Raw genomic sequence first — 27833 nt, 5'->3', positions numbered from 1 at the left:
TTTTTAATGCCGTTTACCCAAGTATAACCATTTCCTCATCCGAATTATATTAAAGTTGGAGTTTTCAAATAATTCTAGGTCATTTTCTTTTGAAAACTACCGTAAAGATTGCTCCATATTTAACCAAAATACTGAATCTTTGAACATCTTTTTCAAACGAGTTCGTAAGTATATATCTTCATGCTGCATTACAAAAAAAGATTTTAGGGGTGAATGTCCAAAATCATTTTATCTTTTTTTTTTATATTCATTTAAATGTACGTTCGTAGAATTCTAATTAGAATGAGGTATGTTGTATATGATTTGTGCCCTGATTTCCCGATCTGCGGTTCAGCACACTGATTACCAAACCACCTCGGAAATAAAGAGGACGCTAAAGAACTGAATTTTTTTTAGATTTATTTCATTTCTTTTGTGATTTTAGTCATCCTATTCTAAAATGCAATGTGTTGAAACACCAGTTTTCTATCTGAGGTGTCATCTTCATAAATAAAGGCTCGTATACACAGAAATATATCATAAACAGTTCTTTGCATTGTGTCGGTTATAAACCCCGTGACATTAGATTAGAAGGAAAAAAACCTTTTATACACGAAGAGATATATTTTGAAGGCCTCTTATCACTTAACCTGTTCTCCTCACAGTTAGAAGAGTGCATTCTGGCATTTTTCCTTTGATAAGAATCTTGCATTTTTTGTACAAGACAGTTCAAAATCAGCTGCTCTCTGGGTAATACTTTCAAAAAATCTTGGATTCCATAGCAACGCGACTGTGATAGTGACGTCGTGCTAACTTTGAGAAGCTTTTAGCGCGAGAGAATGACGGACGTCTGCGTTGACTGTTGTTGTGTCTTCTGCACAGAGTTTGTTCCTTAGAATTTGATTTACTGAATTGATTTGAGAAGGATAAATCAGAGAGAGAAAAAAAATTTGTGAAAGTATGTGAGTAATTCAGACGTTTAGATTTCTATACAAGTTCTCATAAATACATACACTGTGCAAACACCACTACTCTAAGAAACGAGGCGGTTGTACGAGGTCTGTTCCCAAAAACTGGGCGACGATAATCAGAAATTACATTTTCAACTTTTTCTTGACAATTTTTCCCGAAGTATTCTCCCTGGAAAGTGATCGTGAGAAGTACATTTTTTCGATCCCGGTAGAAAGTTTGAAATAATTTTCCTTGACATGCGTGGTAGTTGAGAAAAACTTGCTGCTGTACACTATTAAAACAAACAATCCATTCTTGGGCTCCAGGTAAAAAGTTTTCCTCTTCAAGTAATTTGCAATCATCACAGTAGCTCAAAGGAGGTCAATATGTGTCCTCTGGATCTTGTACAAGAGTTATAAAGTCGCCTTTTCAGTGCTGTCTTTCCAAAACACGTTCCATGAAAATGAAGATTCAACGTCTAGTTGTTTACTCTAAAATCCACGTGGATAATGAGTAAAAACACATGATAATTTAATCCATATTTGATTTCCAAAAACGTCACTCAGCCTCATTTGCAAGTGTGTTCGATCCACTCCTCTTTGCACAAATCACACTTCACCTGACAGCACCAGATAAAGGCACAGTTGCATTTGACGTCACTCACTCTGTTAACAGTGTTATAGCCTCGTCCGCAGCACAACATGGGACAACTGTCCGTGCCAATCGATGACTTACTGCACGTTCTTCCAACCGTGCCCAGAACTCCGTATTTCTTGTCAGCTCGGCAAAAGTCCGGCGAGACAGCGGCATAAACGAGACTTGCCGACGGGGGTCTTTTGTTGTTTGTATTCCTTTTCCGGCCTCTTCGGGGTCGAGGCGTCCTCGTGAGCTTGGTTTTGTTTTTGTTTAGTCTCACCTTCACAGCATTATCAAATTTTTTTCGTAGTATGGAAGCAACTATTTCCATCTTAGGCATGGTTCGCCAACAAACCCGGACAGTGCATGAACCAGAAACACCATGGCACTTGCAAGTTTTGCCCATGTTATCCTTGATAACCTTAAACAAAAGACAAACCACAAATTTCAAACAAAATAAAGAAAAGTAGAATAGGAGAGACAACATTGCGTCAAAATGTCTAGGAGTGTAGATTCACATCTTAACAAAGCAGCTATTTCTTCGAGGGATACGATGGTTTGACGCTTTTCTATTTAAGAACCGCCATTGATTTCAGCTCAATGTTCCCCTATCTCCAACAAGTTCGGGGCCACATTTTCCATCATTCAATTCCAACTAGCAAATGAAGATTTTCCTTTTGCGGCTTTTGTTGTTGTTTTTGTTGTTGTTTTTTTTAAAATTAAGTTTAAATATTACATTTCATATTCAGAGCCACATTGAATTTCAGTGATCAGATCTGCATGGATTGGCAAATTCGATATCTTTCATTCACCCAGACTCCTCCTTTCCAAAAAACGAGACGAGACGAAAATGTGGGGGGAGGGTACTCATTGGAATTTTTGGTAGATAGTATGGCGTACACACAACGTGATCAAGAAGGAGCGGAAAATAGTAATTCAGTTGCGCCACTGGGTTTTTCCAGAAAATTCGTCTTCTGTTTTCGCCAGATATTGTTTATAAGGAAGTATGTGACATTTTGAAGAAATAACCATAATATCAATATGAAAATTTATGCCCTGCGGGAGACAAAAAAATATTTGTTTTCAAATTGCGTGCTTGAAAAGGAAATGAGTTTGTAATGTTAATAAGTTGTCCTTGGCCATTAAACATTGATTGATGATGTCGGATATTGAGAAAGATAAAAAGGGAAAAAACATACCTAAATCAAACATATTTAGGCAACGATTTCAGTCAACAGATTAATGTAAAATTCCTTTCTTCTCTCAACAAATGGTTAAAAAGATCCACACATGTATTAATAAGATGGAATTCCTGATTTTAAAAGCAATGTACTTCATGAAGAAGGATAATCACTACTATGAGGTCGCAGAAGAAAGTTCGAATCCTTTTAAGGACAATACCTGATTTCCCACCTCATGTGGTAAAACTGTGATATTGTTAGATACATATTTCAGGCGCTTGGTAGACTTTAATTAAATTTGGAGTCTACAATTCACTTAGGCAAACCTTGGACAACAGCCCGAGGGTTTAGGAATTGTGGCGACGGAGAATATTGACATAAGGATCCGTGCGAATTTATCCATACATAATTCTGTGAATTGTTTTCGAAGTTGAAAATCTGTGTACTAATCAACCTTCTCTTAACTTTGAATCTTCCTTTATTGTAATGAACCACTTACACACCTCTTGTTTGGGAAGGAACAAGATCTTATAGTTTTATGAAGAACTCACACTATTAAAATCAATCCTCTCCCGCTGAGTTGTTATTAAAAAGCAAACATTTTGATGGCGAGCATGCTTCAGGCATATCGCTTTAAAAACACAAGAGGGCGTGATTTTTAAATAAAAAATAATGGATCGACTAGCTCCTAATTAAAATTTAGAAATGCTGACTAATAAAGAAATTGTTTTGCAAAACGCAACGAGCCGAACCGTGATTTTAAGCTTAGATAATTCTTACACGTGTCATTGTGGATTATTTGATTATAGAGAAGGTTTAGAACAGAGTAAAGGTGGATGCGTTATGAAACAAAACTAAATTGAGTGATCCTTGTTCTTCTACCGAAAATGCACCATTTCTATTGCTATGCTTTCGGTTGAAAATAAAATGTAGCAAAAACCTATGTTTGCTTACTTATTGGAACTATAGGCTGCACAGAAATGATACTGTGTGAATTGAAAATGGCTCCAAATTTCGAAAAGTTCATCAATTTTTAAAAGTAATTTAACATAAATAATAATCGGATTCACCACACCAAAATGGTTGTAAGAACCCCACATAAATGTTACTTATAATAGCGCATATATCACTATTTAAGGAAACAAAATTGAAAACAAAATTAATCACACGGACAAAACAAATAAATACACAATTATCAGTGCTCTTTAATTTTTGAAGGAGCAACAAAAATTAGGAAGCGGCTTCTGATCATTATTTTATTGTGGCCTACATTAAAGGGTTAAAACATATCTTAAAACATATCAGGGAATGAACACAGAGTATTAAACCTTAAAACCAAAATATTAGCTTCGTACCACGGTAAAAGTAATAAAAAAGTCATTCCAAACACATTGATAAGAGTTCTCAGTGTTTAATTGTTAGCCATATAACAAAGTTAAGTATTGAGTGATCTCTGAAACACTGGACATGTTTGATCTTTTTAAAAAATCTCTTAATCTATCGAATAAGCGAAGGAATGCTTTTAGGAATAAGAAGATTATTTATAACCTTTATTGCGCGGACAGTTGATAATTACGGGGGTGATATCAAGATGATCGCCACAGCGGTTTACAAAGAAGGAAATGACAAAAATTTGATGAACAAATATCCTTATAGGAAGACCGTAGAGAAGGCGATAATCATGTTTTATCTGCATGAAAACCAAAGTCTGAAAGTGGCGATTAGGCTGAACGGGCGACGCCCACGAAATTTCCGCGCGGGTGTCGCTTTACGCGCGCGACAGTCGCAGCCGGAAAAGGGTCAACCTCCTTCCTCGTGTTCAAATTTGTTTCGATTTACGTCGGAAGCCGCAAAATTTGTAACTCTAGACCCACGCTGGGTCTTAAGAATCATAAAATTATCAAATGCTTGTTAATGTAGTTGGAAGCTTTGAAAATAAACCGCCGCACAACAAAGAATTTAAATAGCCGCTCTAGTTTCTAATTATGGGAAAGGTGTTCCATGTCTCCTTAGGTTTTTTTCTTCGCTTCTTTAGTTTGCCGAGGAAAACAAAGATGTTTTAACGGAAGTCGTAAATTCTCTTTAAAAACTGTAAAGGAATTTGTCACGTTGATTTCAGCTCATATTATTGTTTACAGAATTATGGCATTCGCTTGTAATTACTCTTTTCTGTTTGCGATAGTTATGAGCAGAACATGCTAGCAATCATCTTCTCGACTGCCCCTATAAACATATTATATTGATGCATTTGACGATCTAGTCATCAAAGATCAAATCCTTAAGCTGAATCTGTAGTTTTCAAGCTTGAAAGCAATTCTTAAATCTTATCCTAGACATAGAAAAGACAGAAAACATATGTGCGCTAGGAATTTAAGGCTTTTGAAAACGTGAGTTTCTTTCCATTTTTTACGTTTGTTTATTTCATTGCTATAGAAAAAGGTCTATCTCCGTCATCTGTAATCATCTTAGCATGATGACCTCATGGTTTCCTGATATTTGTTGAGTGTGGCTCTTGAAAATAAAGCTTTTAATTAGTGGTCTTCTATCAAGCTGTGTTTTAATGCTCTAAAAACTCGTTACTTAGTATGGGTAACCGCATCTCTCATGTGGCTGCAAGGGATTTTAAGTCAACTACAAGAGGTTTTTAGCCGACGTCCAGGGGTTTTTCGCCGACTGCAGGGTGCTTTAAGCCGACTTAAATGGAAGAGTCTGGATAGTTTAATAAATCATTTTGTGACAAAGGAAATAATTTTCGACTTGGAGCTCGGAACATGGCAAAGAGATAAAAAAAATAGGAACAGAGGCAGAAATGAACTAAAACGTAGCAAGGATAGCTCAGGTAAAAAAGATTTCAACAGTCTGCAAAAAGGGACATTCAAAATAATTCCAGGCCAACATTTGAAGTTCCTCGTACAACTAAACGCGTGTTAAAAAATTGCCGATAAAATAGCTATCAAAAATTAACATAAAAAAACATAGCCACTAATTACAAGCGATCACATCAGATATAGCGGCTTATCAAACAAACTGTTTAGAAAAGCGGCGCTTGTTTGACGAGACTTCGATACAAGTTGTTTGTCAGGAAACCACGGCATTGATGGTATTCCAAAGGTAAATCTTTTAATTGTTTACGTTCAAGAGGTAACTCGGAAAGCAAACTACAAGATGACAAAGTAGTCAAAATAAGCGGATTTGATGAGCACGTTCCTATAAATGTTGGACACGGTACGGAAAACATAGCCTGAAATTTTTACGTTCATCTAAATTTGACTGTAATGGGCGGTGGTTACCCCAATGATTTCTCAAAAGGTATCGTCAAGGATCGAGAAACGACACAGAAGAACAAAACTAAAATCGAATTAAAACGTGCTCCATACTGGTGTCCACGATTTAAAGGCGACAAACCGCAACACTATTAGTAAGAACACCTTCGGAAAAGTCAAAGGCATCTTTACCATTTTTCCACAGAACGGAAACATTTTGAAAGCGGAATACTTCACGAGTTGGTAACGGACCTGAAGTTTGGGTAGTGGTTTGATGGGTAAGAAAAGAGCAGAAAATTACGGTTACATAAAACAGGAAGCCGCAGCTACCGCACATACACACGCCCTGTTCGTAGAATTAGCATGGGCGACGCCCAAGTCGGCGATGCCCTCGAACAGCAGATAGGAGGGCGCTTCACACTTCATAAGGAAACCCTTGAAATGCCGTTAGATCCGAAGTTGTAGGGTTATTAATAGCCTTGTTATGCAGCCATGATATTACTTTAATTTTCTGCAAGTCAACTTATGCTATTGAGTAACACCGCCATACTTTTAGCTCGGTGTTATAGATACCAATAACTAGCTGTTTTGGGAAAGAAACGTTGGACTTCAAAACGGAGGCGCACTGGCTCCGAGCAACCGCATAAATTTCTAACTGCATTTTAACTATGGTAGATCATTTTCATATTTGTTGTCTTCTGTGAAAAGGTCTACCTCTCGCAGGAAGTCTGTGCGGCCATACTTGCACCGTAAAGCCATAAAAATTAAACAGGGTTGTGGGTAATGTTCTTCATCTTAGTGAGGTATTACGAAAATAAAGTAAAGTTATCTGTCTCATGTTGTAGTCACTCCGAATGACACAAACGACGAGGCTTGACTTTCTTAACCCATTAATTCCTAAGTTCGATTAGCATCTAACTCAGTTCTCTTTACATTGTCACCCCTGAATCAAGCATAAAGGTCTCGAGAATTGAAGAAATGATCCCCAACGAATAAAGTTCTTGATTGTTGAACAAATTCTCCTTGTCAGCACCTTACGAAATGTACGGGGAACAGTATGGAGAATATGCATACTGATGTAAGAGTGCGAGGGGTTCATTTGCACCACTTCGACTGTCACGTGCTCCCTGATACCTCATTTTCAAGGCACTCTTCTGGCTATAAAGAACCGCAAAACCATTTGCTATTTCTAATGACTGTTATCCTTTTTACAAGCCACAAAATCAACTGACACGAGTAAACGTTCTTAAGAATAACATCTAAAATAACATGGCGATGCTCATCAAACGATGAAAAAAAAAATTGAACATACCCTTCTTCCAGCCTCATTGTTGTGTCTTACGAGATAGTTTGATAAGGTTTTGTCGGCGTTCTTGCCCGGGTCCATAAACTTGGTAGAGTACTCGTAGCCGTACCGATAGTTCTCCGAACATCCACCCCATTCCCAGCTGGACTCCCCTTCTTTTTTTCCTCTCCCTGTGGGCTTAGAATCGCAGCCACAGTCATCCCAGTTTCCCTGGCTGCAGCCCTTGGTTATCTGGAAGGTCACTCCTGCAGACGTTATAGCGTGCAAGTAAGAACTCTCTCTGTTGTCTAAAGAGACGGGAGGAAAAAAAATATATGTTTTAGAGTTCACTTAAATACAGAAACATGGATACAGTGTGATGACAATGGCCAAACAGAAAAATGTTATATATTGCAAGGAATGACACAGGCGAGTTTCAAATGGTTTCAGTCACCACCTGTTTTAGTTTTTCATGTGATTGGTTGAAAGCGTCACATGACTGGTTTTTCCCAAACCGATCGCAGTGTGAGGTAGACCAAAAATAATCAAAAGAATTACATCAAATCGAGACTTAAAGCTCTTTATAGCTGAAGTAAGAACTGTCACTGACATGTCATTATGTGCTTGTGCATCTTTTCCCATAATGCATGTTGATCAATGATGATAGTATTGGAGATGTGAAAGGACAAGACTTTGTGGCGCCTTGCGTATCCATATTTACATACAATGGTTTCATACCAACTTAAGCTCTTTTGAAGATGTCACCACCGTAATTTCATTTTAGAAGAGGACGGCACTTTGAACACTGATGTTGTGATCTACAGTTGTCAAGGCGTTTTATGGATTAATTGGCACGAATCAGACCGAGGTTCATTCGATAAATTAAGAGAAACCACTGTTTAGGTTCACACTTGGAAGTTAAAACAGACTTGAAGTCACGTTTGTAATGCTCATTTAGTAATCGTGGGCATTTATAAAGTCGTTTAAAAATAAATTGAGCGCTATCGTTATCTTTGACCACTGATGCAAGTTGATTTCAAACACCTGACGTAGACATTGTAGATTTGAGTGTGTGGGGTCGGTTCAGTAAGAGACGTGTGTAGAAACATGTATGTGTCGTGAAAAACTGAATGGATCAACGAAGAAGCAATCTTCAGAGTCACTAATGGTTCAAAAAGTTCAAACTTCCCAAAATTGTTTTTTATAGGGACCTGGCACTCAAGTTGTTGTCTGAATGTTCTCGCAGGTGTGAGATGACTTAACAGGCTATAGATTATCACATAGCTGAACGCAAAATCGTAGCGTTCTGTGGTGAAATGAGATGCTTGGACGCACCGCGACACTGCCCATTCTTCTTTCAGATGGCGCTGAAACTTAAGAACAACGCTTGTGACATATCTTCGAAGGACAGTATCAAATTCATGATCGATCACCTTTGAGTCACATACAAGTTCTCTTCAATGCTTTTTGATGAAGAGTACTACCAACAATACAGTCCGTACGAGACATATTCAAATAGAGAATAACTTCTGCTTGGGAGAAATCAGGAGCCCGAAAGTTGTTTAAAATATTCAAGTTTTGTCGGAAGAAATATTACGGAGTGTAAAACATCGCCTTGCGATTGAAGGTTACATTTCAATCGAGTAAATTTTGAGACAATAAGGTTCGAACTTTCTGCAGATTAAAAATTAATTAAAAGTCGTCGGCTTTAAGCCGAGTGCACCAGACTGTCACATTTAATCCAGATTATCGGTCAAAGTTTTTGTCTGAAATACAACGATGATGCTCCAGAAGCGAAATAACCGCCCACAATTTGCGTCAAAATGCGAGGCGGCTCAGACAAGTCTCGACCGTCTGCTGGAAAAGACGAATAAAAAGCATTGACATATCCTTGTGAAATCCTGATAAAGGATAAAAGAAAGACTGATTAAACGAAAAATTTTTGAAAGAGAAGACCTTTCCGTAAGCCAACCGAGTAGAGATCTCGGGAAGGGAGATGTCCCATGTTAAAATTACGGTGATGCACGTTCCTTACACAGCAAACAATTCAAAGCCCGTACTATCATTTCAATGACCTTGGTAAAAAATTTTTACGGCGAGGACATGATAGTCCCCCCTACCCTGATAAACAAAGAGATCATTCCACCTGAGCAAAGAATGAAATCTGTTCAATTTGGTTTTGAAACCGTGGGGCTAGTCGAGAAGGGAATGAAAATTTTGTTATAAGTTCCGATGATGTCATACTCTGTTCTGGGGTCTTCCATCGAGGTCTTGGAATGCTGATTGAAAACATTGAAAGAAAAGTATTTTCTGTTTGGTTTCACATACCTTGTCGTTAAAAAGTAGCAAGAATGCACAGCTGGAAACATTTCAAAGAAAGCATAGGTTTGCACGCAAACGGCAGGAGAAGCAGTTTTGTCGTGAAATATTACCTAAGCTTGACCTTCTCAGATATCAGTTTGGGGATGATACTTTATCTTAACGAATACCATAAATCTTTTTCCAAGATAGTTGAAGCATGGGTGGCCAAGAGATGACACATCGAGGAAAAAGTGTTAACAACTTCTTGTTTTCTTGTAATCTACTTGTTCGCTATGGCACAGTTATTGTCCTTTCTTATGTCAAGAAAAAAATAATTTGGATCAGAGAATCGTAAGAATATTTTAAAAACAAGAAGCGAAAATTTCGAGATTTAAACTTAGGCCAACAAGAGAAACAGCCAACAAGAATTTTAACAGAATAAACATTTAGGGATTTTGTGAACAAACAGCGCGACCATCACCTAGGACAGTTTTCTGATTTGTTTTGTTTACAAAAGGCACAGAAAAAACTTACTCGTTTGGTTTCGTTTGGTTCTTAGCAGAACTTCAATGCCAAGCTTTTAACACAGGAAAAGCAAAGGTATTCAAATACTATTCTTTTAAAACAACGCAAGACTAACCTGCCATGACAAAGCTATTGTTTAAAAGTTAATTTAAAAGAAAATTGGCAAAGTTTGTTTGAAGTTCTGATCGTTTGCACAACCCTCAATTACTTCGATTCTATGCAATTACCGCCCGAAGTTTTGTTTCGTGTTTCATGTTGAGCAATTTTGGCAAACGGCTATTTCACACAAGAACAAAGGTTACGAAAAGCAATTAATGCCTTTAGGGTATACAACTCGATAATAGCGAGAAGAGACCGCAATTATTAAGCAATAGATTAATGATACCTCGGCAGAATAGATATCTTTTGGGATTATTCATGGATAGATAGTTTTTAAGGGTAATTTTCTTTAGTAAATTAACTCAAAACGGGAAAAAAAATTGTTCAAGCATTGAGCGCCAATAATGTCCACCATTTCAAGGTAGACGACGCTTCTTTGTTATAACAACAAATCCATTCCACAATTTTTTACAACAGACATTTTGACTCCTGACTTCTTTCCGCAATAGAGAAAGTATTCCGTGTTTCAGTGTTTACAGAGTCAAAAGAAGCCAGACAAAAGTATGTGACGTCAATTACTTTTTTATGTTGCGGTAAATTTCACAGGAAGCGTAAAACACTGACGCAGGTGAAGCTAATTTCTGTAACTTATTCGCTTCTTCCTGAGATAAGCTTGCCCACGTTTGTGTGAAGCGCAACACGACCGGGGTATTTTTTTCACTGAGCGTTCAAAAAAGAAACGGCAATTGAGTTTCCAGCCGAACGTGGTCTTCCTAAGGAAGGCAGACGCAAACACGAACATCGTACACACTGAAACTGTTCACCCCAAGTTGTAAAGTGTTTGTTTTCAAAATGTCTACCAGTGTTCTTTAGATAATTGTCGAAAGCCGCCAAAGAAAAAAAAGGTCGAGTGACGCGAGTTATCCGATAACTCTATTGAAAAGTGACCATTACGACACAGAAGTTGATACGAGCGCACTAGATTTGCTACACGACACCCGTTATAAACAAAATGACACTTTATGTCAAAGCTTTCCTCGAGGGGCATTAACTTATCGAGGCTGTGTACACATACGAAGACATATTTCAACGTCTGCGCGGCCCCAGATAACGTGGATAAAAAGGAATGATATAAAGTGATCGTGCTCCAGCCTTCCCGCAACTAATATCTTAAACAGCCGTTTTTCGCATAGCGCGTTTTCAGGCGGGCCTTTTTTGGGGTTGACTTCAGGAATAGTCAGGTGTAGTTTTCAAAGACAACAGAAAGCACGTTTTGATTGTGTTTGTATAGCTTGCAAAGGCCGCAAATCCATGAATGATCTCCCTCACACAATGATCTCCCTTAGCGTTTAGGTCGATCGTGGTCTGGTATGCAACCAACTTACAGGGTGAATCTCTGTTACACGGCACCCGAAGAAATTAATATTTCCTCGGGAGGAATGCGATATTTGAGGCTCTGTGAATCATTGCAAGGAGGGACTAAAATTCCTAAAACGTGTTTGACTTTTGGATCAAGACTCTGTTTGCTTCGATGCAAATTCCCGAGACATTTCTCAAGCCTGGTAAATTCGTTTCACATGTGCAACACAGGTACCGATTAAGTCATATAGACAAGGTTGACGATTGCGAAAGCAGAAGTAGAATCGCCAGATATGTTTAGTCAAACAAAAACTTTCAGTAGCTACAAACACACAGTTATCATCGAGCGCCAAACAAAAACTGTTGTTGAAAGGTTGTTTAGAACTGTATAGAAACACAGATCACTTAAGGAGGGCGCTGAGATTTCCAAAAAACCAACAAAACCTTTAAATCTACTAAAACGAGCACCCCACAGGTAAATTGAAATGTGGAGCGTTGCGTCAAAGAGCGCGAGGCGGTTTAAAGCCTCAGGGCCTTCTCTGGCTTAGAAAAAGCCACGCAACATTTGCAGAGTCTGCTAAACGTAATCCAGACCACAATTTTGTGTGATAGACACGGTCTGAAGAGGTCCTTAGAAGTGCGAATGAAAAGGATTTCTGCAACAAAACATTTTCTCAGATGTTTTTTTTTTCTTTCCGTCTGGTCAACACACATCTGTTGTGCAGTTGGTCCATGTCTGTATATACTCACCGCAAAGAGGCCAGTTGTAATACAAGTATTTCCCACCTTAACGATAGTTAAGACAGTAGCGAACAAGGCAGCTTATCTCACCACTTGGCTTTTAAATAAATCTCAAGAGATAACGAGTGGACAGGAAATTTGTTATGATATTGTAACTGTAGAGAGTTGCTAAGCGGAAGCAAGAAGGGAACGCTAGAACGAAGTGGGTATTAAAAGGAAAAATTATACCCAACTTACCAGCTTTGAGCATTCTTTGCCTTTGAAAAACGTCTGCAATGGTAACACCTGAACAGTTCCATCGACGATCCTTGAAAATATTCCCGCACTCTTTTAACGCCAGTTCGACGCCATCTCGCGCGGACAAGCCGAGCAGAGGTTGCGCTTCGCACTTCTTTTGTTGGTTATCCTTGAGCCATGAACAAAAGCTCAAGGCATCTTGGCTGCGAGGTGACCTGCAAAGTATAAAGAAAGACTACTGAGACGCGACTATTCAAAGTAAATCTACGGCTTAGACTCGGAGACCACCCAATCGTGGTTGATGAAGACTTTGCACGCGCTAGAAGTTGTGTTGTGGAGCATGTAGCTCGCGACCAAAAATTTCTCTTCGCGAGTCAATCACCAACCAGGCAATTCTCGCTTCACGGAGAAACGTTCACACTTTGAAACAAATAACAAAATAGTAATCCACTCACCTGGTTCTTTTACGACCGTCTATCGCAGCGAGAACGATGAGTGAAACAAAGAAGAAGAGACAGACACGCGCAATCTCCATGTCGTTTTTTGTATGAGGCCCGTTCAGTTGTCGAACTCGGCTTAGCTTACAAGTGTCTCACTGAAAAGCTTGCGATGAGCAGACTTGTGTGATTGCTTAATGGCTTGTATCTGTCAATCTAAGAGGTCGCTTGAAGTTTTCACTTGAACTGATTCACGTCGCGGTTTTCGCGCTCTCGTTCCCGCGGACCTGTTCGCACGTTCTCAAGTAGCGTTGATTTAACAAACTGGGGCAAACACTTCTGGTATACTTATGTAGCGCTCGAGGTCAAGATGGTACTTATCGACAACCAACAACAGATCTCACCGCATGAACGCCTTCACACACCAGTAATCTTGGCAATTTCGCGATTAAATTGAACCGAAACAAGGCAATCGGCCGGAAGAATGGGGCTTGAACATCAACGCCCTCTGATTGGTTCCTGTATGCTTTGTCCGAGATCGCCTCTATTTTCCCAATAAATCAACTAATAACATCGAAACAAAAAGCTTGTCAAAACAAAACCCCCGACTTAAGACCGAATTCAAATTTTCAAGGGCCGGAAACCACGGAATGGTTGTAGGTAATACATTCAGCTATCAGACAGTCATGTATAATTTGATCAATAAACTCCAACTGTCCCGAGGAATGAATGTTGGTAATTTCGCTAAATCCGTTTTGAAGAAGGAAACGTTGCCCCGGCCTCGTTGAAAATTCTAGTACAATTACCCACTCAAACCTTCACTAATTAAACGTTTCTTTGTTGTTTATTAAAGTTGAAAAGTGCGACCGCTATTATGATCGATTCCAAAAGTAATCTAACCGTTTGCGTCCTAAAATCGCGTTGCTTGGCGAGTTGAAGTATTTTGAGACGTCTGATGGTATCTGATACGCTTCTCGTCTTCGTAACGACAGATCATCATTAACAGAATAAGCGATCTCGTCCTGTCGACTGAGTGATACTCACTCATGCTGAAAATAACTTTGGTGTAAATGCAAAGTCATTCTTTGTCCTTCGGCAACTCTTTGAAATAATAGTTTGAGAAGATAGTGGGCCAAACCTCAGTAGCTAACAGGTAGAGACTACCATACTCAGCGCATTTTTCAGCAATATCTTCAAGAAGTGTTTTTATTAAATGTAACCATGGTCAAGATTTTGGGGAGTTGAATCAACATCCACTCGGGTCATCAGATCAAGGTGATTCAGGGGTAATTAAAGCAATCTTCGCTCGATAAAATTAATCAAAGGGTCGAGATAATTTCTCTATTGAGTCCTGACAACGTTTATTACCGAAAATTACTGAAACCTGATTGTGTCGAAAACATATCAAGGCGATTATGTAAGTCGGGCCGTCTTTGGGCTTGGTTGTGTTATTGAGCAACCATTTACGGAATTTCCATAAAAAAAAAATCTCGGTTACAATTAAGCAGACTGATTTGTTTTCAAAACGGCTGCCGAGGGAGCCCAGAGGTTATGGACAGAGCTAGAGCCCCAACTTGTGATAACATCAACGAAGCTCACTCAATGAAGTAAAAACGACAGACACCTAGGTGAAACAAATTTGGTTCGACACAAAAGTACAAGTATTCCATTAGAGTCGAAATTCAACATCCGGCGAATGATATCTTCACAATGTGTTTTTTTTGTGTTCTTGGCCGACCATTAAGAACGCATAAATTGCCGAAACGCCTCCGTTTACCGCGTGAATATAGGCGAGAAATATTAAAAACTTATTCGCTCGAGCGTGCCATACCGGTTCTTTAATTCCTTGCCAGACAAATTGTCTTAAGGAATTTTATTGTCCCCAGAAATTGCAAATGACGGCAAATGCTTAAAAGTTACTTCCACACAAATAGATCGCAGTACTTTTCTCAAGAGACCGAAATACATAGAGAAATTTAATAATTCGCATAAAGAAATGAGCTAATTCATAAGGCACAACAAGGTTTTAAGGAAGTTGGAAAAAATTAAAGTGGCATAGCGTCGTTCGCGGTAATATTCAATGCTGTTTGACGGGATAGAAAGAAAAGTTGTAATTATAAGGGGAAATTATATCAAAGAAAAATAAATACCTCTTATAAAGGATGTTTGCCAGCAATGCTTTAATTATCTCCGAATTAATGTCAGCAAAAATCAACAAACCTGTCTAGTATTAAGACACAGATATAACAAAGTGTATTTAAAGAAGGATTCGTCAGAAAGTGTGGGGTTACGCGCGAATGGCATAGCGCCAGCTAGATGAAACAAATGAAGTAAAAATAGCCGTAAATTCAAACACAAATTGACTTCCCTGTTATCCTCCAAATCAAACCAACAGGATGGGCGCAAACTGGTATGTTATTCAAATTATCATTTTGCTATCGGAAAAAAATGTACCGCAGACATCGTTAATAGTATTTCGGCCCATTTTCATCAACATATCTTGACATCTATCTTCAAGGAAAAAAAAGAAAAGAAAGAAAAAGCCTTTAAGGTTAAGTCTAGCGTCAGCTTAACGCAAAGTGTTAAATAAACAAAAAGATTTAGGTGCGGTAAACGTGGGAATAGTTAAATCGCACAGGGAGTTCTGAGGCCTTACTCAGTTCGACAGGTGTTTTTCGCATTTGGAAGTTCCTGCACGTCCCAATTAAATTCTACGTAAAACATCATTATGTCTATTTGCTCTTTATTTAAAAACTACAACTCAGACTTGCCGAATTCACACAGATTGTAAAGCTTTTTTTTCCATAGCTTGTTTTCGATGATTATTTGGTTGGTTCAAATTGTAAAATAAATTGTATTATCGCACTTTGCCAGAACATTCTTCCCAAGCTTCAACCAATTTAAAAGGAATGTTGTTGCCTTTCTCCGCTGAAGGCCTTCCATCGAGTTGCTTCGTTAAGGAAAAGGGTTTACATTCTGATGTTTTTTTTTTCACCCATTTCAACACTTTCACACTTTGTTCGAAAAATGAATAACAAAAAAATGAACTGAAAAAAAAATTAAAAAGAATGAGACAAATGAAGTAGATCCAAATTCAAAACAGCTCGAAGCTGAACTGGACCAGTCTGGTTAAATATTCGCGATAAATAAATAAACTGATAAATTAGAAAGTGCAATAAAATTGAGCTGGCTTCATTTCGAGGTCGAAACGGCACAAAAACATTTTAAACAAACACCAATTGCAAAAAATCCGTTGAAAGAGTAATGGAGTAGTAGAAAAGAACAATAATTTCATTACAGGAAAGATCGAAGTAATGCTTACTACTGATAAAACTTTGCGGGGGCAATGAGGAACAAAATTCAACATGAAAGCCAAAATAGCTAGAGGCCCTTGGCACGAAACACCATGTCTGTGACGTTATGAAATACTATTTAAAATTAAAAATGAATGTTGAACGCCGATGTAAGTCAATTCCATTGAAATTCCGCCAGCTGTTTTACGTTCAAGTTGGAAAGAAATCAAAAGCACATTCTTAGACGTCGTGAACGGTCAGGCCTAGACAGCAACGAAATCGAACAGCGGCAGATCCTACAAGTGATTCATGTTTAGAGCCTAGTTTGCAACGCTTATCGTTCTGATCGTCTCTGTTGATCGCTTTAGGCGATCCTAAGACGAATAGGGCCGGATGGCTTTCGTATATAATCGCCGGCTCGGATCAATACAACTGTCTCAAGTGTCCAGACCACACTAATGTGTTTTCTATAGTTTTTTTTTGTCTCAGATGAGCGAAGCAAAATATTTTAAACCACATTAGTGTAAGTTTTTGTTTTGCTCTCAACCGCTCTAATACGTTTTATTTGGAAGCGTATACCTTTAAATGCATCTTTACTTTTCCCTCACATTAAAAGGCCCGAAAACGCTGGTGGAAGCGACAGTTCTACTAACGCTTACTTCGTCGCAGTTTTCTGCAAGCCTATTTCCACCTGTTCACACAAGCAACGATGTGTTTTAAAAAACGGTGCGTTTTTAAAAAATGTATTTGTTTTTTAAAAACGGTTTGTTTCAACCTTTTCGCTGGTAAGTCTCCGTTGTTTTCGAGTGTTTAAGCGTTCGGATGATTGGCGAAGAACGCCTATAAAGCATGCGTTTTCGAACGAAGACGCATTAGAGCAGATGGGGGAAAACTCGAGCGACCATTAAGATGCCAGGCCTAAAGCATGCAGTAAATCCAATTCGTTGGTTTCCTTTGAAAGTTTACCTGGCGCTCTGGAATTTGTTTAGAGTTGAGTTTAAGGGATATCTATAAAAGGCTTAAGCAAGTTTAATGCGCTAAACACAGAAAGTTTGAATAGTGAAAACCGAGAACTGTATTCCAGAGTTGAAGGAAAGTGTTGTTTAGGTTTATAGCGTTGCAGCCAGTTTTCTATAGTGAGCAATAGGATTAAAAGCAGCAAGACGTTGGCCCCATCATACCCTTCTCGAGCAGAAGAAAGGAAATGAAAGCTCTAAAATTCAATCCTTAAATATTGGGGCCCAAGTTTATTTGAAAACTTGTCGAATTCGTTGCAGATGCAGCAATAGAGAGATGAAGATTGGCCTGCAAGCTTGCCAAGACGACTGTTTTATTTTCAGTTACACAGAGATCATGACGATTTTAGAGATATGTTTGTGAATGTTCACCTGTCAACAAAGTCGGTGTCAACACTCTTTCCGGCAAACAACACAGAGAGAGACCAAGCAATCAAAACGAAATTTCACATTTTTAAAAACTAATTATTGAGGTAATTGCACGCAAATAGTAATCTGTCAACCGAAAAATATGGCAGACGGAGCAAGCAGTTACCATCATTTTGGCTGCTACATTGAAAAATCGAATCTAAACAATTCTAACGAGGAAAGGTTAAACAGTGACAGCTAGCTAAAGCACCCACAACCCGGTAAACTTGGGGCAGAATCACGTCAACACATGGTACCGACTCAAGACCAATACAGAGATAAAATGAACAACTATTTCATATGGCTTGCAGATGGTAGCTATTCCTGGAGGTAGCCTCAATCCCGCATGCAAGTTTTATACCCTTGTCTCACTCCCGAGCCCTTTGATATACTACCAGGTTGCTAATTTTGGCCTTAAGGCTACAGTCACAGAATTCTTTCCATTTTCGTAGCATTTTTAGCTGTGGCACACTGCCGTAACAATGACTGAATGTGTCCTCACATCCATTCAACAGTCACTGATACCGAACGCGATGACAATCTAATGATGAATTGCTGTTTGTGTTACACTCACTCAAAAAGCAATAAAGAGATCTAATGGTTTTGATAACTCCACCACATCGAGATAACAGAAGTCACTGATCTTAGCCACGAGAGACAAAAAAAAGGCTTCATAAAACAACATGCGGCTGAAAAAAAAAAAAAAAAAAAAAAAAAAAAAAAAAGGTGTATCAGTCGAAGTTATTTCACTCCAAGTGACACACGGAGGGGTTTCAATAATGGCTGTAGGCCGCCGCCCGTAAGACCTTTCAGCGCCGACTGTTCAGCCTGGAGCAGGCTCTCGTGGTTGGATTTCGCCTCCCGGCACAGCTGCCTATTACACAATCAGAAACCACCCATGGAAAAGTTTATTAAAACCATAGAACAGCCTTGTAGCCGCGGCTGAGTTTAGATTCGTCATTAATTTCTGAGCTTATCTGATATTCAGTTATCTCGTGCGCTCTTCTTATCTTGTGATAGCGCTAATTAGCAAAAGGTTTGAATTAAGCTTGGCAATTTACATCGGATGTTCTCCATAACATTTTGCATATGAGAGAAGATCCGACAGACTAGACACACCATGAACCTCGTGGCACAAGTTTGATTGCGATTGCGACACCGAGCAAGAAAAAAAACTTCATGTTAATCAAAGCAATGCTGTGAAACGCGACGAATTCCAGATTTGTATTATTATTATCATGCTGTGATAAACAGTTTTGATTCTGTATGATGTAGAAACCAAACAGATTCTAAACGATTTTGAAACCTGATCATCATGTTTTGAAAAAACAATCGTGTGAGAAAATCCAAAAGCCATCTGCTTCTTGGCTAACAATTAGGGAAATAGAAGGTTTTCAGTGGTAAGAGCTCGGAATTGTTTTTTTAACTTCATTGAACAAAGAACTCGGCCAACATCCTGCTATCTTGACCTCACAAGCTTGATCAATAACGTATATTTATGTTTTCGTACAAATAGTCTATAATATTACAGTGTCTGTTTGACCCTGATACAATGTGCTAAAACTTTTAAGAACGTAGATTACAGTCACTGAAGAGCAGTATAATATGACTAAGTATTTACTTTATGCCGTATGTTCGCATCTTAGCTAATCATGGAGGCCACGATGAGACGCTCTATGATTAAGGTCAGGAGAATAAAGGAAACGATCACCAACTAAACAGGCTCTTGATTGTTGAACAAATTCTCCTAGTTGGCACGATAGGAGGTTTATAAAGAACAGTAAGGAGAATAAGCATACTGATACTAGGGTGTAAAAGATTAAGTAAGACAGCAGGGCCAAGATGCAACTCCTGACTAAAAAGTGAGCCATCCATGTTATCATTGTCAAATAAATATCTGTGTGAGACATTCAAGTTTTGTGAGTTCATTTCGACACTCCACTAGCTCAGTAGTTGTTTCCTACTAGTGCGAGCGACGGGAAGCTCAGTTTTGCTGTCGGACGAGGACAAGTCATGTCGCAAACTCTAGTAGCTCTCCAAGACTAAGAACAAGACGTCGCATCTCTTCGTCCACCGCCCAGTCAATACCACTTCCTACTACAATACCCTGAAACAAAAATGTTGTCACTTAGGACACCTCTGATGCATTGTGAATTTACCGGCTACTATCAGTGCAAAAACAGAAAAGAAAAGACACTTCTTCTAAGAATCAAAAGGAGACAGTGATTGGGATAAAGGTTTGAGATTAGTTTACAGTGCATACAATACTTTGCAAAACTACACCAAGACTACTGACTTTTAAACAAGCCCTTCATATATAATACCATTCAAGTCTAACACTGCCGCAGCCTTACTGAACTATAATTGTAGATGACAGGTCGCGTGCTCCGTTCAAACAGGTAACCTACATTCCCTTAGACTCCCAAGATCTCAATGGTAATTCTCTTTACTATCCGACATACAATTCTTTTGATGTCAATTTGGAGAATTTGGTATTGGATTAACTAATAATCTCCAACTTGATATTTTACTTTATTCTCATCACTTGCATGCTTGATATTGTATTGATAGCATAAGGAGAAATTCTGTCTTGATCACTCATGGAATGTAATAGGTTAAGCGGATTCCCTGTATTTAACGGTCGGTTGTCAAAGTCATGAATTTTCCCACTTAATTCCTGTAATTTTCACTTCTGTTTAGTGGTCACCTCTAATTAGAGGTTGTGGTCACCCTTTATCGAGTCTTTACTAATCTTTCACCTGTATCGAACGGTCACTTAAAGTGGGACCTCTCAAATAAAACTAACAATAATCTATCAAGAAAAATTCAATCCATTTTTATCTCCCGAAATCAAAGTTGGTAGTATATTGACGCGAGTTTTTGAGTATAAGAGGTCAATTAAAACATAAAATGGTGTTTTTATCGTTTTTTTATCATACCCCTATTCTAAAGGACTGTATTAAGAGGTCAACATGTATTGCGCGGTCACCCTGCCATTCCCCGTGGGTAACCACATAATACAGGTTCGACTGTAGTTGGGTCGCTTCTCTGGAACAACGTCTATAATCTTCTTTCACCCCCCTCCGCTTTTCAATGTATTAATTGTCACTGAGAGAGGCAGGGGAGGCAGGTTCCCCACAAATTTGTCCGAGAGTGTAGTTCGCTGTTCGTGCGCAAAGCTCCTGTGGACCGTACATCTCAATATAAAATCATGGTTCAAGGTTTAGCATTCGTGTGCCCCGTACCGTGACTTACTGTAAACCCAGTTAATCTTATCAAACGGAGTTCAAACAGAGCTTGCATTTCACTATAACATCAGGACACAAGTTTTTATTTCGCACGTTCACTGCGAAATGTATGAACTATAACCTTGTTTACGGTCTGTTTGCTGAACTCATACGGAGCGTGCATCGTATCATGACATCAGAGTACAGGGTTACGTTTCGTACGCTTCGTATGGATTGTTAACCTCGCTTACGGTCCATACGCAGAGGTCATAGGGAGTGCACATCTAAGGATAACAACAAGATACATGGTTTTGCTTCGTGCGCGCTGTATGGACTGTAAAAACCATCATCCTTGCTTATGGTTTGTATGCTGAACTCGCTTGAAGCGTGCACCTCAGTATATCAGGGAACAGGGTTTTGTTTCGCACGCCCCGTAACGTGTCGTACAAACCGGTAACCTTCCTTACGGTTCTTTCGCTGAGCTCGTGGGGAGCGTACATATGAAGACATCAGAGTGTGGCAGAATTACGTTCCGACACTCAACGTCACCCTTAGTGTATCCCCGAGTTAATAGGGTCCAAGGCTGCGTTTCGCACGTCACGGTGCCGTGAAGACCGTAAAACACCGTTAACCTTTTCACAAGGTCCGTACACTTAGCTCATATCGAGTGTGTATCTAACCATAACATTAGGCTACAAAGTTATGTTTTTATCACCTCAGGTCGTAAACTCTGCGCTTATTAAGAGATTGAAGTGCACAAACCTGGAACACACTCCTGAGGATGTCTATTTTTTCTACTGTGAGTCCAATTTGCTGTTTTAACCTGGGAAATAAAACACTTTGTAAGGTTTAAAAGATTGATTGTTGAACAAATTCTCCTTATCAGTACCAACAGTATGACAGAATATGCATATTGATGTTAGATTGTAAAAGGGTTAAGCTGTTCGCACTCCTTGTGGTAGTTTGTCTTGTTAAAGATAAACTACCACAAGTACCTCAAGTTACTTCGCCGGGCGAATTAACTTGAGGTATCTCACAGTTATCTTATTAGAAGAAATTCACACTTCATCAAGTGAATAGCTCTCTAATTAAATTCCCGTTAATTTTCATAAGCGGCAACTTCCTAGTTATCAATCAAGTGAAGCACTGATTTCCACAAAATTAATTTTCACTTATGTGATAATAAGGTTAAACAACTCCGTCAAACCCTACAGTGAGAAGCCAATTTTTTTTTTTACATTTTTTTTTACTGTTAAATGTGAATTACTGATATTTAACAGCCCTTTCCACCCTAACATCAGTATGCTTGTTTTTCATACTGTTCTCTGTACATTTTCATCGGTACTTACAAGGTGAATTGTTCTAACAATCAAGAGCTTCCTGAGTTTGCGATCATTCTGGTTATTCTCATGACTTTAGTGTTGTTCAATTTAAAGGGGGCTTTGTTTTAAATGTAACTGTACAGACGTTGGTATTTGTAACCAGTTTATAATTTATCGACGATGTTATGAATGTCTAATCCATTAAAAGATCATAACTTTGCGAAAATCACCATGAAAAATATTATGAAAAATTTTCAAAAAGAGCAAATAAGACAACAACACCACCAAATAAGAATGGGCCGTTTTCCTTACGAAAGAATTCGCTAAACGTTTAAACTTCGGTCGCTTAAAATTAATTTCCGCCGGTCTTTCGGTTCCGGTAGCTTTTCCGAGCGACCAGTTTTTATCCTATTTATTGCTGTAATCAACTCTGGTAACCTCATTCCGGTGTTAGTGCTAGAGCAGCGAGTGTCCTGGAACTAGAACTCAGGTAATCCTAAAGACTTTAAGCCCTACTGAGTGACTAGCATCTAATTTCTCCTGATAATATCACCTCTGAATTAAATGTTAGGGTTACGAGAGTACAGAAAATTATCACTAAGTAGAGAAGCTCTTTAGGGTTAAACAAATTCTCCTTGTCTGCACCATGGGAAATGTATAGAGACTAGTATGGAGAATACGCTTATTGATGTGTTAGGTGTAAAGCTTTAAATTCTCTCAGAAGAAAGATACATGGAACAATCACGGAGACATCAAAGTAGATAACTGGCTAAAGAGCGTGAAACGCAAGTAACCACGTTAAAAATTGGTTTTATTTTTGCGTCTGATTCAATGAAGGGGCCATAATAATGATAATTGTGGCTGGAAACAGTTCTCCTGCGCTCTGACCGGCTACCCTCGGCGCGCTAAAAAAACCAACTTTCCCCCTCTGCAGTTGATCAATTCTCACATGTGTTGACCAAAGGATTGAAGTTTGAATCATGGCAATCGATATCACTATACTGGTGTTATGTGGAAATCCCGTCACACAGTTTTTGGGGACCCTCGAAATAAAATCGGTAGATCTTCTCTCAACTTAAGCATTCACCTTTTCCGGTTAAAGCCTCGCAGAACGGTAAATTTTAACGAGTTGAATATAGCTGTTTCAAAATTGATACCGCTAAGTTTACAGTTGATTTAACTGCCGCGACATGATACTTTTTAGGGAAAGAGTTCTAAATTTGGTTCTATTGGATATATTATGTTTGATTTTCCAAGGAGAAATGTTCAACATGTCCATAACTAATGTGCTTCATAAGAAATTCTGCACTTACTTTTGGATTACTCTGCTATCTGAAGGGTCAGAAGAAGCATTTTCCTTGTCGTCTGTAAGTTTCTGTCGGAAGAGAGGACAACCAGCACGAGTGAGAGATATGTTGAAGAGGCCTGTCTAAAGTTGATATTGCCTCTCTACAATGTTTTTTGTTTTTTTTTTTTAGCAAAGCGAGCTCGAAAGCTTCGCGAAACGTTTCTCGCTCGCCCTCTTGGCAGGGATTGAATTTCCTCAGGCTTCTTTCCTGCGATGTCTTTCATTTCAGCTGTCCTGCAGATATGATTTCTTTCACTTATCACCCGCAGGTTTGTTTCATTTAATTGTGATAAGAAAAAAAGAAAGCTTTCTGACTGGCCTAACGTTGGGGTTATGCGACTATTGTGTTCAAACGCTACAACTGTTTAACCAGAATACCACTGAATCCCGCAATCTAGAACCTCACAAGAAATGAGAAATAGTTAAAACAAATTGCTGCAATTCAATGTATGCAAATCACAATATTAGTCTTCTTACCTGAAGGTGTTTCATAAGTCCTCGGTTTTCCTTTTTTATCTCTGTAAAAAGATTCGATTGATGTTCATGTACCATTTCACGTTAAAAATGAAGCAAAAGAGACGCTTTTAGTAGATGTAGCCTATAAGCCCTCATTATTATTTCTTCTCCCGTAGGAAAGTATGAGGCCTTGACGGTAACGCGAGTCAGCGAGACGTCTACAAGGGGTCTAGAACCGAGAGTGAGGACCACACCCCTGACAAACCTCACCCCGACTCGTCTCAAATCTTCCCGTTGGTGGAAAAAAGGCGCGTGCTGCAGCGCTAATAACGGTGTCCTGTCTGCAAGCTATGGTAGAGGCAGGGGAAAGAGGAGAACACCGAAAAAAATTGATCATGTTTCAATCTTAAAATTAACATTGAAAGTAAAACTTTCCCTTCAAATGGTTAAATGTTGTGACATTCCGGTGAGATGCCTTACCATAACTTTGCCGTTTCAGCTTGTCTAAAAGAGTCTGTGCTTCCGATAATGTCTATGGAAAAAAAACGATGACGATATAAAAATATCATTACAATGGATGATGCAACGGCTTAGTGGGCCGTGCGCTTAACTCCGCAACTAAAAGTCTGGGTCACTGATGTATTCTTGAGTGTTCTTGGACAAGACACCTCATCACCACAATTGTTCTCTTACCCCTCTCCCCCCAGTAGTACAGTGGGTACTGGTAGACATTGGTTACCTGTGATACAAAAGCAACCTTTATGGGAAGGGTGTTCTCAGTCATTCTCAGACTGGTTGCTTTATGCCAAAGAAATCAGGATAAGCTCTAGCATGAAATGGGGCAGTAAGGTTGATAAGTATTAAACTTTACAAGATAGACAAAGTTTCATATGTCATAAAACGAAATTAGAGGATTCTGGTCTACTTTGTTTTTTTCCGCTTTTAAATTGTTGCCATAATGAAGGTAATTGAAGACAGCTTAAGACAAATCACAATTTTGGCTCAACCACAAAGTTGACATGTTATTCAGAGGCACAGTTAAGTCTCATAAGTCAAAAGACTTCCAAAACAAACCTCATGTTCCACAAGAATCTCAGTGCTAAGCTTGTTCTGTTTTTCACATAATTTAACAAAAGCTCTAAAAAAATTAAAAAACATTAAAAATAAATGAATTAATGCATGGAAACTATTCCCTGTATCCTGAAAAAAAAAAGGTTTCACATCATTAAAATTCTTCAACAATAATGCTAAATAATATTCACTTTCATTGTTAAAATTGATTGACAATGTTGAGCATTCTGCCACACAACATTACAGAGCTAACAAACTCAATATAAGGTCCTTAAAAAGGCACCACATTTTGTTACACCTTACCAAATTCAAATTTGAGCAAGTTTTTGTTTTCAAAAAAGATATATTCTCATGCACAAGGTATATGTCAATCAGCACCTTCTAAAACTAAAAAGCATCTTATTTCTTCCAATAGTATCATCCCTGAATAACAAATTTCGGTTAAAAGAATAAAGAATTAATGATCACAAATTCGAGAAGCTCTTGATTGGTTGACAAATTCTCCTGGTAAGTACCAGTGGAAATGTTGAGAGAGCAGTATGGAGAACTTGCATACTGATGTTAGGGTGTAAAGGATTAAAGTCATCTTTCTTACAAGGGGTATTTCATATTGGGTGTGAATTAAATTGGGAAATAAACCAAAATCAAATTAATTTAATTTGTAGGTTTTGTGCCTCACATTTCAAAGCATTTCCTCATGGATCCATTCTTCGCGACCAATTTTCTTATCTTAAAAGCCTATGGGATTAACTGATCCCTTTATTTTCTTCCTTAGAATTTTTATACGTTATAAATAATTACCTCATTTCTTCAGTTTGTTCTTCTGTTGGTGAGTCTGTCACAACATCTGGGAACAGTTTTTTTATCAACCGGTCACCACACAGAAGCCTACAAGACAACAAAACAAACACACAGCATTCAGAACAACTCCTTTCCCTCTGAAGGAAGGCACTAAAACATAAAAAAGTTATAACTGTTAAGATCGAAGGTAACTGACCTGTCCAGGAGAAGCTTCTTGTATGAGCGAGCAGTTGAAAGGGAATACAGCTGATCTTGTAACTTAGATATCCTATAATTATATCAAACATTAACAAAAAAAAGTTAAAAGGAAAGAGAGAGAGAGACAAAAAATAAATAACTATTAACTCTATAACAGCGTATCCCTATACCCCAAGCACAACTGATCATGCGATTAGATATATATAAAAAACTATCAACTCAGCAACTGATATATCAATCCAAATTTAATATAAATATACTATCAGACAAACCAAAATTCAAAAACTTGTTGCCATTATCAAGATTCAGCCACAGATGCTTTAAATTATGAAATTAAAATCCTGTACAAATATTCTTTAAAATTATGTCCCAAGCTTACAGGTAAGCTTGACTGTCAAATTGAAACCTGCACATGGCTCCTAAATTTTGTTCAATCAGAGATTTATTTGTACACACCTTTCATACAGATCAGACTGCGATGACACACTTGTAGAAGGCTGTTGGTCCTCACATTGCTGGAGGCGTCCTTCACAAAAGAAATTAATTCAGATCAAATGCTGATGGTTGTGGAGAAAAGCTTAATATTAATTTCTATCCTTAGTTGTAAAAATTATTCATGATGAATTGCAACAATTTACATGAAACATACCACTAATTGACTATTATAAGAGATTACCATTAGGTGCAGTTTTGAAAAATTGCATTGCTGATCATGGCAAAGAATGAAAAAAAATGTCAAAAGTGATTGTCTGATTGTACGACAACAGAGTCACAACCAGCTTGGCTATCTACTTATCCAGTTATCATTACTCAGCCAATTTAGTTCATGGCCCTCCAGTTAATCCCTTCCAATACCACACCATAGGCAGTGGAGCAGGAGGGGGCAGGGGAAGCTACAGCTCCTCCAAGCGAAAATAAGAGGGAAGCTCAGCCCCTCCCCCCTCCCCTCACAGAAGTTTATGTATGTTTCAAAGCACTCTAATCTGCCACATCTGCACGTGCAATTTAAGATGCCATCACCACCTGTAAAAGGTTAAATAACCATCTGAATCAATTTCAGTCAACCCTCTTTTAAGCCGCCGACATCAACCGGTTACACAAACAATTTCCTGAAAACAGCTTAGCGTCCGCGAGAATCAGACCGCCTCCTTTCCTTTGTTGCCTTGTACTTTTATGCTGATTGATAGCTCTGATATTGAATCGAAATTTAAACTTCTATTAAGTGGATGCACTTGCTCTTTACAATTTTTAATCAGCCGGGAAATCGACTGGTCTACGTGAAATGTACATGCCCATTCCATTTCGGCTACAGTCCATTTGGATGGCTGTACACTGATTAACGCTCAGGTGGTAGAGCTGTCCGAATTTTTCGGCATTCCATGAATCATAGAAGCTTATTTAACACCAAATGTTGTTGAAATAAACTCACGGACAAGTAATTCAGCCTCATGGTTTATCTTCTGCTGTTGCAGCCACTCTTTGCACTTTTTCAGCTCCAAAAGAGGGTTTCTTTCTTCGTCTTCGTGCTCTTCAATCTCAGATAACTGTTCTTCTTCGTTGGTTAAATTTTCGTTTTCTACAGTAAAGCTTCTGGGTGGTACAGGATTTGCTGTTTCGGGTAATTGATCAATGTTGTCTTCGAGCGACTCGTCCAAATTTGCCGCCATTTTGAACAAAACGCATCTCCTCTTTCCCAGTT

At 38.6% G+C, this 27833-nt stretch overlaps 2 protein-coding genes across 2 annotated transcripts; both read right to left on the bottom strand.

The window, feature by feature from the left end:
- Positions 1-390: 390 nt before the first annotated feature.
- Positions 391-13852, bottom strand: LOC131774873 (protein Wnt-7b-like). The gene is made up of 4 exons (XM_059090958.2): positions 13013-13852; positions 12558-12772; positions 7323-7603; positions 391-1987 (listed from the first exon to the last, which is right to left on the bottom strand). Exons 1-4 carry the CDS (start codon positions 13090-13092, stop codon positions 1499-1501), a joined length of 1065 nt encoding a protein of 354 aa, XP_058946941.2. The 5' UTR covers positions 13093-13852; the 3' UTR covers positions 391-1498.
- A 5337-nt stretch (positions 13853-19189) lies between these two features.
- Positions 19190-27802, bottom strand: LOC131774890 (centromere protein H). Its single transcript, XM_059090985.2, has 10 exons — positions 27564-27802; positions 26591-26660; positions 26133-26204; positions 25937-26023; positions 25139-25202; positions 24545-24596; positions 24086-24126; positions 23574-23635; positions 21701-21761; positions 19190-19818 (listed from the first exon to the last, which is right to left on the bottom strand). Exons 1-10 carry the CDS (start codon positions 27799-27801, stop codon positions 19723-19725), a joined length of 843 nt encoding a protein of 280 aa, XP_058946968.1. The 5' UTR covers position 27802; the 3' UTR covers positions 19190-19722.
- Positions 27803-27833: the final 31 nt, after the last annotated feature.

Source organism: Pocillopora verrucosa, chromosome 4 (genome assembly GCF_036669915.1).
Source record: "Pocillopora verrucosa isolate sample1 chromosome 4, ASM3666991v2, whole genome shotgun sequence".
In the NCBI taxonomy this organism is placed as follows: Eukaryota; Metazoa; Cnidaria; class Anthozoa; order Scleractinia; family Pocilloporidae; genus Pocillopora; species Pocillopora verrucosa.
The sequence above is the reverse complement of the archived record's forward strand: the minus strand, read 5'-3'. Positions and strand labels throughout refer to the sequence as shown.

Bases quoted from the DNA above. Each gene is read 5' to 3' on its own strand.
- LOC131774873 (XM_059090958.2), bottom strand. From the start codon at position 13,092: ATGGAGATTGCGCGTGTCTGTCTCTTCTTCTTTGTTTCACTCATCGTT. The intron at 12,773-13,012 runs GTGAGTGGATTA...TATACTTTGCAG, and splicing joins GACGGTCGTAAAAGAACCAG to GTCACCTCGCAGCCAAGATG. The intron at 7,604-12,557 runs GTAAGTTGGGTA...CCGTCTCTTTAG, and splicing joins GCAAAGAATGCTCAAAGCTG to ACAACAGAGAGAGTTCTTAC.
- LOC131774890 (XM_059090985.2), bottom strand. From the start codon at position 27,801: ATGGCGGCAAATTTGGACGAGTCGCTCGAAGACAACATTGATCAATTA. The intron at 26,024-26,132 runs GTCAGTTACCTT...GTTGTCTTGTAG, and splicing joins AAGAAGCTTCTCCTGGACAG to GCTTCTGTGTGGTGACCGGT. The intron at 24,127-24,544 runs GTAAGGCATCTC...ATCTTTTTACAG, and splicing joins GCTGAAACGGCAAAGTTATG to AGATAAAAAAGGAAAACCGA.